The sequence below is a fragment of the Sinocyclocheilus rhinocerous genome, unplaced genomic scaffold (genome assembly GCF_001515625.1).
Source record: "Sinocyclocheilus rhinocerous isolate Xijiao unplaced genomic scaffold, SAMN03320098_v1.1 scaffold1198, whole genome shotgun sequence".
Classification (NCBI taxonomy): domain Eukaryota; kingdom Metazoa; phylum Chordata; class Actinopteri; order Cypriniformes; family Cyprinidae; genus Sinocyclocheilus; species Sinocyclocheilus rhinocerous.
Genome location: NW_015649585.1, coordinates 971959 through 983880, shown reverse-complemented (window position 1 = coordinate 983880; position 11922 = coordinate 971959). Strand labels below are relative to the sequence as shown.

General features: G+C 37.3%; 1 protein-coding gene across 1 annotated transcript in view; it reads left to right on the top strand.

The window, feature by feature from the left end:
* The window catches only part of LOC107710846 (mitoferrin-1), a 23156-nt gene that overhangs the window by 5850 nt on the left and 5384 nt on the right, over positions 1 to 11922 (top strand). The window contains exon 2 of the mRNA XM_016515700.1: positions 9437 to 9665. Coding sequence (XP_016371186.1) covers positions 9437 to 9665 — 229 coding nt within the window. The remainder of the gene's footprint in view (positions 1 to 9436; positions 9666 to 11922) is intronic.

Below are 11922 nucleotides of genomic sequence, written 5' to 3'. Positions count from 1 at the left end.
CACTGCCGGACCGCAACTGTGTGCAGTGTGAACACTTTAATCCGTTAACATGAGCGCGGAAAAAATACGCACCGCATACGCACTGCAAACGGAGTGAGTGTGAACTTGGCATTATGTGTGTGCGCTGCGAATTAAAAAGAAATGCAATTTATAAAATTTAGTGACGATGTGACACTGCCTCGATTGTGCAAGTGACAATTCCTGTGTCAACTGTGCAGCGTGCAGCTCGCTTATAGATAGATGCGATGTGGTGATTTGAAGCCATTTGCGTATTGCGAGAGAGTGCGCGGTGATTCACTCACGCTGTTTGTGAAACTACGTCTCACACAAGGTTTTCAAATTACTTTATAAGTTATTTAATGAAGAAATATGAAGGGGAGTACCTCACCTTCAGCATTATAGTTATTTTACCCGCGCCGGACTGAGACGGTGCCGCTGCATGTCGTGCCAAACCTCTCACGGCAACGTCATCAGCTTGAGATCGTTTTTTTGAGATCTGCCTTTTTAGAGACCGCCGATCAAACATCCCAACATGATTATATGCCGATAGTGATCGTAGCCGATCAATCGGAGCACCCTTAATGCATAGTTTAATACAAAGGGCCGAAAGCCAATCACACAGAGTACATTTTTCATTTAAAAACATGAGATGCAGTAGGATGGGGAAAAACCCCGCCATAAAGTCTCGAGAGATGTCTTTTCAACGTTGAACTTGCATAAATTTTACATGGCTTTCTAAACATCCGGCTCTTTTGTGCGACACGCGAGTGCAATGGTGATAGATGTCCCTCTAGAAAGTGCGCGAAATATGCATTCTGTGTGAACGGCTTGGTTTCAGTTTTGCATCGTTTACTATAGCAACGTTTTTGCATTAAAATGTGGATTTTTATTTGAAATTTGACGAATATTCGAAATTCTAAAATTTGTTTTGACAGCCCTAGTCTGCTCTCTACCGTCCTGTCTAATAAGGCATAAAACCCCCCAAAATATAACAAAAAAAAAAAAAAAAGATTCTTCCTTTTCTTTATTGTGAACACTTTAATGCGTTACTGACCCCAATGATGTCATAAACTGTTTATTGAGTCAATAAAATCATGTATCAGAAATACAACACATAAGTTGAATGCAGAGCAAAGGACATTAAATTAAATTAATGTTGAACTAATGTTGAATTATAAAAGTAGGTTATATTATCCCTCTAACCGAAGATAAGTCAGACTTTCAATGATTTGTGTGACAGACCAGTAAATCATTTGTCAAACATCCAGAAAGTGATTAGCTTTAAATACCAATTCTAAGCTTTTGCCTGGTTTAAAAAAAACAAAAAACGTTTTCAGGAACAAGGGACTGCTTAAATTTCATTTGTCCATTTTAAAGCAGACAAGTGTGCTTTAAACTTTGTCATTGTATTATATTTAGTAATTAAATGTCCTGTTGAAAACTACCCAAACGTGATGTTGCAATTCAGTTACTGGAGCACGTGTGTCTGTAGTAGTGATTCAGGCTGTAGTGAAACTGGAATTTCCAGTGTGTGAGAAATAGTGGGGGACTTGCCAGCCATATGAGGTTCGTCACTTCCTAGAAGCACCTTTAAGGAGCATTTCAGGACACTTGGTGTGCTTTTCCATATATGACCTTTACTCACACACACACTCTGTCTCTATTTGCAATCATTCATGCTCATGGACAATGAGAAAGGTGCACATTAGGGCTGGGGTGATATGCTAATCTGCCGAATCAATACTATCCCGATACTTGTGTGCCGATTCAATATATATTGCGATAATTGAGTATTGCGATTATATAACTATTGCGATTCGATATTACAATTTATTGTGATTTTTCTTTGCTTATTAAAGACTAGACAATGGAAAATACTTGATCATACCGTTAAAGAAGACTGTATATGATGAGTCATATTAACAAAACAATGCATCACATCGTTCTTAACTTTTATTTCAGGAGCATACACATACACAATGTATATTTTAAAGTACCTTGAACCATGACACCTTCAAGTACCAAAACCCTGAACTTGCACATGCATATAATAGTCAAATGTTCAACAAAATGAGTAGAAAAAATACTCTCTGAAATAAAATAAAGTGCTATGTTACTTTGCATACCATTTTTAGTTATGTTTTCCAGGCAGTGTGTAAAATCCAAAGTGTTCCACGCTTGGGATTTAAAACATGAAGGTGCAGAAAGAATTCTAGAAGAGGTCTGATCCTCTGCCTCAGTCATGGTTTTGCTTTCTCACGCCGGCTTGAAACGTATACGACGTCATCTAATAATCATCAAATAATGCAGCGGCACTGTGCACGCAGAACGATCGTTGTGTGACGTCATCAAAGCACCGCGAGAGCTACAGAGAGCAGATGGCTCCTCCATAGACATAATAAATAGTATTTGTTATGTCTATTGGCTCTGCATGCTTTCGAATCGCTCTCGCGGTACTTTGATGTCATACGCCGATAGGTCTGTGCGGTGCTGCTTCAAGTCGAACACATACATTTCGCCCTCTGTTGGAATAAAAGCAGTAACTTCTCCCCACCACCTCTTAGGAAAAGAAAACGAATTAAATTTAAATAGATTCTGAGGTAAACCAATCAATTTTTAAATTGTTTTAAAAAGAATCGCAATAGTTAGGTGAATCGATTTTTCTCCCACCCATAGTGCACATGGTGCTTCTTTTTCACAGTTTAACATGAGGTGGCTGTCCATTCATTCATTTTCCATTATAAAATATAGAGGTGACATGAAATTGACCCTATTTACTTTTTTAGCAAATATATCACATTTCACTTTTCTCGATGTAGTCAATGTCATGTTACGCCCAACTTTTGTTTCCCAAAGTATATTTGGTTTCACTCTAAAATGTCATATTATGGAAGATAATTGCATTGCAAATGACATTTAATATGGTCTAACACCCACTTAAATGTGTTGGTAGTCTGTAGTTTGTGACTGGAATGGATCACATGGTTCTCTATGCCAGTGTTTGGTAATATTGTGATGCATGTACAGTAAGAGACAGGGTGTGATTCAGAGAGATGCAACAATAGCAGAAGAACCAGAATAGAGAAACAGGATGAATGACGGTGCTTTTACTATCCATACACTGACCCAATATAAACACATTACAACAATGCAAATGAGTTACTTCTTTGTCCATCTTACAACACAAGCTTTGTGCTCTTTGTGCATTGCATAAAGTGAAGACTGAAATGGTTAATGTTTACATCGAGGTATGTCAGGGCTCCAAAATAATGTTTAATAGCATTGGAACTGGAGCCACAAAGTTATATATATATATTAATATTAATGATATAATATTATTATGAATGAATTGCTTTAGTAAATACAGTTACCAGTGATATTGCTATTTGATCCCACATTTATCATTAGGGGTGCTCCGATTGATCGGCTACCGATCACTATTGGCATATAATCATGTTGGGATGTTTGATCGGCAGTCTCCTAAAAAGGCCGATCTCAAAAAAACGATCTCAAGCTGATGACATTGCCGTCATTAAATAACTTGTAAATTAATTTGAAAACCTTGTGTGAGACGTAATTTCACAAACAGCGTGCGTGAATCACCGCGCGCTCTCTCTCTTTCTCTCTCAAAATACGCAAATGGCTTCAAATCACCACATCGCATCTATCTATAAGCGAGCTGCACGCTGCACAGTTGACACAGGAATTGTCACTTGCACAATCGAGGCAGTGTCACATCTTCACTAAAGTTTATAAATTGCTTTACTTTTTAGTTCTTGCCAATGTTTAACCATTCAGCACCCGCGCGCTCTCCTGATGCACACTCGCAGCGCACACACATAACGCCAGGTTCACATTACTCCGTTTGCAGTGCGTATGTGGTGTGTATGTTTTCCGCGCTCATGTTAACATTAATAAAGCGTGCACACTGCGCACGGTTGCTGAATTAAAGTAACAGCGCATTGTTTGCAGTAAATATGAACATGGATTGACACGAAAATATAGTAATTACACCATAAATGCATATTATTAAAGTCAACACATATGGCTTTTTGGCTGGGTTTAAAGGGAAAGAGCACTTTTAGATAAACAAGGCAATAATAGATGGCACTCGTGGAGGTAGGATAAGGTAGGAAAGTTCTTTATGAACCTCAGGATTGCTTGTAATAAAGATTTAAATGCAAAAGGAAAGGCAGTAGAGCTGACTATTTCTGTCAATGGTATTTTTGTGATAACGTAAGAAAAGTAGTTTAAATGTTTTGCCACTTGCTTGAGCAACTTAATATATAAATCTAGAAGTAAATGTAAAAGTAAAAAGCATTGAATAATGTGTTGCTTATATTTATTGTGTTTAAACATGTCTGTGAAAGATTGTATTACTGCACGGTGTAAAAAAATAATTGCAATACTGAAAAAGCTGTTTTAGTGACAGTGTTTGGATTTGAAATCAAAATAATGGATAAATGTTGTGTTTGTGGTAAACAGCCACAGATCAGTAGTGAACTCCTGTGTGAAAGCTGCTTCTCCTCTCACAAGGGTCACCTAAGAGGGGAATTCCCCCCATTTTCAAAAATTAAATTCAGGCCCTGAATAAATGTCTAAAAATCCTGATTGGAGTATCACTATAAATAGTTATACATGATAAAAAATAAGGCATATGACATTGCTAAAAAGAATATTATGTTGTGTATTAACATAAAACCATGTCTGCATCTGTGATTGGAGAAATGACAAACAAACAAGCGCTACTCTACACTGTTTAAAACTCACGTTTGAATCATCAGTGGCAAATTATTTTAATATAAAAAATGTACTTACAGGCTGTGAGTCAGAAGCGCCAGACTGTCCTTGCAAAGTTGGAACTGTCCCACTTTATAGAACAGCCTTTGTGCACAGACCCATTGTAGGCTATGCAGAACTGCAGGTTCAGGAAACAGTCCTCCATAAAATGTGTCACACAGCGTCACACACTGCGGGGCTAGAGTAAGGAACGGCCGGCGGACTTGAGAACGGCGCGGCCAGCGGATTCGACGGAGGAGCGGCTGGCGTGCTTGCGGCAACCACATGACAGCGTCTTTACGACATGGCGGCGGAAACAACAAAACTACATCGAGAATAAAAGTTACGCCTTCTTTCTTTGCGTGAACATTTGGGCGGTGTTATGCAAATCTTCGCACATCGTGACGTAGACATGTGGGGGCGTGTTTAAACGAGGCGTTTTAGGAGGGCGTGGACAAGTCTTAACTTTTATAAAGAATATCTCTTTGGATATGAGACTTTAGTCTTTGCAACTTTACAGATCTTCTTTATGCACCAAGAGCTTGTAACACTCCAAAGAGAAAGGAAAAATTTAAATCGCATCATATGACCCCTTTAAAAAGATCGGTATCGGTGATCGGTATCGGCAGATACTGCTTTCTGTGATCGGTGATCGGCCTCAAAAATCCTGATCGGAGCACCCCTATTTAACATTTTTATTTAGAATTTATAGGCACCTGTTGGAATGTTTTAAGGCAAATCAAGAGCAAACATTTCTCCATTCAAATATCAGTGGAACCAAACATATTGTACATAAACTATTAGCTTGGTATATAACTTAGACTTTAAAGCTCTTGATTATACTTTGTGCTTGCCCTTTTGAAAAAAAACTGCATATTTTCCATAGTTCTTGCATATGTATCCATAGTCTAACTATGGTATACCTATGACATTTGTATCCCTTTACTCTAATAATAAAACTAAAAGTTATGGAAGCTTGTTTGACGCCACTGAATAAAAAAAGAAAATAAAGAAAAAGGTAATTCATAATATCTCACAATTCTGACTTTTTTCTCCCAATTGCGAGTTTGTATCTTGCACTTTTTTTTCTTGCAATTGTGAATTCACATCTTGCAATTCTGACTTTTTTTTGCAGTTGCGAGTTTATATCAAGATTCTAACTTTTTTCTTGCAATTTCAAGTTTATATCATGCAATTCTGAGAAAAACTGTCAATTACAAGATGTAAACTTGAAATTACAAGGAAAAAGATAGTCAGAAATTGTGAGATAAGTCAGCATTTACTTTTTTTTTTTTTTATTCAGTGTCAGAAACAGGATTCCATAAAAAGTAACTAAAGTAGCTAACAAAAAAAGTAAACAGTGTTTTACATGTGTGTATGTCTATGTATTTTTATTTTTCCAATTAAAATAAACTGCCGGTCAAAAGTTTGGAATAATTTTGAACAAAGTCTCTAATACTCACCAAAGCTGCATTTATTAGATCAAAAATACAGTAAAAACAGTAATGTTGTGAAATATAAAAAAAGTCAGAAAAGCGGGATATAAACTCATAATTGTGAGAAAAAAAAGGCAGAATTGTGAGATATAAACATCCAATTCTGACTTTTTTTTTCTCGCGATTGCGAGTTTGTATCTCAAGATATTAAAGTCTAAAAATAACAGTTTTCTGTTTTGATATGACTTCGGTTTCTCTTCATGAGTTCTTTCAAAAGTATTTACAAATCGTAATTATTCCAAACTTTTGACTGGTAGTGTATAACTAAATGAGCTAAAATATTTAAATTAATTATATGTCAAAAATCTAGTAGTCGGTATTGATAACACTAAAAGTACACGATACTTGATACCACGGGAAAAAAATAACAATAATACTTAAATATTAACTCCTTTATTTAACATTACTAAAACACAACATTAGTGGCACTTGGCCTTCAAAATACACGCGCACACACGCACCTATACTCTCAATGCAAGCATTAGTTTAAATTCACTGACATACTGGCAGGCTGAAAATATTTTTTTAAAACCATTATCATAAACAACAATTATTTAAACCAATAGCCAATAATGTTATATGTATGTAGGCTAAATAAACTGCAGTTTCAGTGGCAGGTGAAAGTTGACAGCTGGTTTAAACATTGGGCCTGATGGCGGTAACAGAGTATTACCAGTAATCGGTCCGGAACGGATGGGCTGGTGTGAGTCACTCCTCATGGCTGATGGGTGGGCCAGGGCAGAGGTCGTAATCTCACACGTCCAGAAGGGTGTGAATGTGCAAGAGTGTCTTTTGCATTTGGGACGGGACGTTTTGAAATTGATTAACAGGCCGTTATTTACACACACACACACACGTGAGCACAACACACACTCAAATTCCTGTCGTGACTGTCACCTCTCCTCTGTGACAGTTACTTGATAGTAAACCGTTCAGTTTGTTAAGTGCTCATATAATGTCAGTGGTGCAAATTTAGATTACAACAAGGCAAGTCTTTCCACCTTCCTGCTAAACTAAAGCAAACGAACTTACCATGGCTGTTTGCTCAGCTTATTTCCTACATATCTGTGCTAGTTTTGTTTCTCATATCAGTCTGCATATATTTCATGTTCATGTGTAATAATACGTGGAAAACGTACAATACGTCAGTCATTATTGCAAGATAAACCCCTTAAGAGCGTTACAGTTTACGTTACGTAAAGTACGTTCATTTATTACATGACCGACGAAGGTATACATGAATAATCACCAAGCGCTACATTTTGACGCGTTTTATCTCGATTATTGTATTTTCATAATCTTTGGAGGCCAAAATCGAGATCTAAACTATTTTTCGATTAATTGCACAGCCCTAGTTTATGGTCACCAAATGTTTTTTCTGAGGTAAATGTGACGTTAAGTGACATTGTTTACAAGCCGTTATGATGTCTTTGCGCGGAGGAAACACTGATTGAGTGATTACATGAGACAGGATACGGATTGTAAAGTTGTACTCTTTCTTTTAACTTGCCTTCGGATGTTTAGTCATGTTTATTTTGTGCTGAAACTGGTATTAATGTGGAGGAGATGATCAGTTGACGTGTGCATTGCGCTGCTGCGTCTGTTGAACTGAGGCGCTTACAGCGATCTGTAACTCCACATTAAACAGTGCCAAAACGGCATTTATTGTTTAAATACTGCAAAACAATGGACAGAATTTGAAATCTGAGACTTTTTCATATTAAAAGTACCAAAGCACAATGCTTATTGCGATATATTGGATGGGAAGTGCCCTTCAATGTTCCGTCCAGTAACTGAAAACAGGTTAGACTAATTGATTCTTGAGATGGAAGAATTAATATCGTTCCGTAAAAATGAGAATCGATTAATAATCGAGATATTGATATTGTTTACCCAGCCCTAGTTGTTATAATGAAGCAAGAGTTGAGATTACAGAACAGTTAAATCAGTTTAACTCAGTCCACCCTGATGAATGTTTTCAGGGAGATCTCTCTTGTTATTCCAGGATATTCAAGCTGTTGCTGTTTGATGACAGGGATGTTATAATGAAAGTTTTGGGCAATAACATATCTGGGTGTTTGTTTAGTTCTCTAGTTAGAGAAGAGCTAATTAAACCCTTGTGATTCACTGTAATAGTATCTTGTTCAAAGTAAGCTGTAACCGGTCACACCAGCCTGTCTAGTGTTTAGGTTTAAGAGGTAGAATTAGAAGGATAATGGGACAAAGAATGGAAAAGAAAGATGATTGAAAAATAAGTATTTTGGTTTGGTTTAAACTTGTTTTACATGGACTATATAGACATACTTCAATGATTCTTTCACTCCATCATCTTACATCATATGCATGTTGCAGTCTAGATCTCCTTCTGTTATAAAACACTCTAACATGCTGTAATGGTTAGATATTGCAGATGTATAGAGAAAAATGTTCTAACAAGCTATACTGTATGAGTTCTTTTCAGTGAATCGTTTGAAATTGTTCCCAAATGTTCAGAATAACTATTAGACAATTAGTCTGAATCAGAATGATTTTTAAAACATTTAGTAATATTCATATGTGGTCAAAAAGTCTGGGAAGCCAGTATAAAAGTATACTTCCTCCAGAAGTATTGGCAGCAAAAAACTGGTTGGTTTTGTTGCTCAGATGTCTCTTCATGTCTGAGTGGGCGGTTTTCGGGCAGAATAAGCTTCAGTTTGTGGATCAGGCTTTATTCTGATAGTTTGGCTCCTGTGCCCCTCAGTCTGTGTATGTTATGAGGATTCTTGCCAAATCATTCACATTAAACAAAACATGTTTTTATAATTGAGCCGAAATGTTGGGTAAGCAGAAAGATTGACTGCTTCTCTCTATGTCTACATATTGATGGCATTTCCTTCCCTTTTGTGTTAACAATTTAACCATCCTTTTTGTTTCTGTCAGAAAATATCTATTTTTAGGGTCTCTGTAATTATATATTTTTTTGGTGGAATTGAATAAAACACTATGACATCAGAAACTGTTTGAGGCGAAACTGCCTACACAATGGCAGAACTGATTTTCATGATTTGGTCTAGTTCCTAAACTTTGTTTGTAAATGTTTTTCTGTAAGTTTAGTTTTGCATATCAAGTGTTGTTCTTTTTATGGTTGATAGGCTTATATGCTGCTATCTTTCTGTTCGCAGACACGTATGCAGAGTTTACAGCCGGACCCAATGGCTCAGTACCGCAGTGTGTACGGTGCACTGAAGAGGATTGTGCGGACAGAGGGCCTCCTTCGGCCCTTGAGGGGCCTCAATATCACTGTGCTGGGGGCCGGTCCCGCACACGCACTCTATTTCGCCTGCTATGAGCGGATCAAGCGCAGCCTTAGTGACGTCATACAGCACGGAGGCAACAGTCACATTGCTAACGGTAGGAGAAGGGATTATTCTGTGAGGTCTTAAAGGGATAGATCACCCAAAATTGAAAACTTGCTGTTAATTTACTCACCCTCAGGCCATCTAAGATAGACTTTTTCTTGAGTAGAACAGTATAGAATATTTTTAAACCGATTTTTAAACTGAAACCGTGGTCCTTGGTGATTCATAAAATGCAATCAGCAGCTTCCGGCACATACAAAATATCAGGCAATGCAAAATTAATATCCGTGGCTCCTGACTAAATATAGAGGTCTTATGAAGCGAAACAATCGGTCTGTGCAAGAAGCTGATCATTATTTACAATGTTATTAACTGTAGGCTAATTCATAGCCTCAGGCAAACGGGAAAGCTGATTCTTTTCTGCGAACTGGTTCTTTCAGACAGTTCACTTTTGGTTCAAATAACTAATTCTCCAGTTTGATATGTAATCACGCAATGGCATCAGGTATATGCAGGGCTCGAATTTAGGGGGGTTGCGGGGGGATGGCATCCCCCTGGTTGAAAAAAATTACAAAAAGCATCCCCTCTGTAAAGCCACCATCCCCCCTAACCATCCCCTTTAGATTAATAATGTGTATTATGTAAAACTTATCATGCAAATGAAATGTTAAAATTCTCTATGTATGATAATTCACGAACTAAATAACGGCGATTGGCCAATCAGAACTGGGTACTGTAACAAGCTGCGCACAAATATGGAGTTTATAATATGACAAAACTAATTGAATTTGTATTGTGTAAATTTGAAGTGTCATTTAATAAAACTGAATATTATGTGTCATTTAACATAGTTCTGAATTTGATTTTTTACTTTATTTTTTGAATATTAAACATTTGAAATGTAACACAACTGAATGTTTTTATGGCCGAGTTTTATAGACATGTATTTTCAAACAGCAATTTTTTTGTTCTGAAATCTTAGACAGCAAATGTCCAGTTTTAAAAAATACAGCTTCAAGTTTTCAAGATGAAGAGGAAATTCGGAACATCAAATTCAACATTCTAAAATTAAATACGCAGAAATTCAGATCATACAGAAAGTAGGTCAGAGGTAATCCACAGGGAAGAGTAGATGATCTCCGAAAAGTCAAACGAAGCATTTTGGCCAATTAGTAGTTTTCTGGCGTAAGCGTGCGGTTCAAGATCTACCTGATCATGAATTGCACAGAGGTAGCCTAAGTGATTCTTAAACATTTATGGTTTATATGCTTATATGTTAGGTTAGCATTCTCAGCATGTGAAGCATTTGTCTAAGCAGTCTCTGGTGTTTGTTTTGAAGTATATTTGGTGTGAAAGTGATTAGCATGTCACCGTGTTTACACAGGACGCGAGTGAAAGCAAAAAAAGACAGTAGAGCCCATTGATTATAATCAGTGATTTTTCCTACACTGGATGCGGCGCAGCGCAACACTATACGGACGCGACTGCTTGAAGCGACAAAGCGCCCATTGCAAAGAGCTTGGACTACGTCAGGAATAACGGGGAATCCGTTTGCTGTTGGGAATTTCGCATTCAGTGTAGACAGTATTGATTATAATAAATAGGTTCTGCTGTCTTTTGTCGCGACGCGTCTCTCTGCTCGCGTCCGGTCTAGACACGGTGTAAGTGTCATACATAAGTCCACGTGGATGATTATATATAATATAGGATAAGGATTGTAGGTTCACACATTGTGCCTCTGTAGTCTTGTAGTCCTCTATAACGCCGTCCAGAATAGATTATTTTTTATATGAATAATAAAATCGCTATGTAGGCTCATTTCAAGTGTTTAGGAGTTTGGGAGTATTATCACGCTTACTGTATGACATGGATCAATCCCTTGCATTTTTTTCCTGCGGAAAGAACTTAAAATAAATTTGTGACTAGTTGACTGGAAAAAAATCTTTAGTCGGGGGCAGGCTTGGCACAAGGAACCGATCCATTTTTTTAATAAAATGCTATGACATTATGAATAACCACAAATCACGTCACGTATTGCACTGCACGAGTTATCCATGTGAGTCAAATGTTTTTATTTTATTTAATCTTTTTTATGTATGGGGGTGCTAGCCCCTAGCGCCGCCCAGTAGAGACTATTATAGTGACATACAGGAGTCATAGACTAGGCGCGCATGTGTCCCTTATTATTGATGCGCAAACAAACCTATCTGCACTCATGGCGCATTGATTGCTATAACATCATATTTCTGCTTGAACACAGTTCTGTATATTCATGTAGTTGTCAAAATTAATGTACAGCAAGTGTTTTA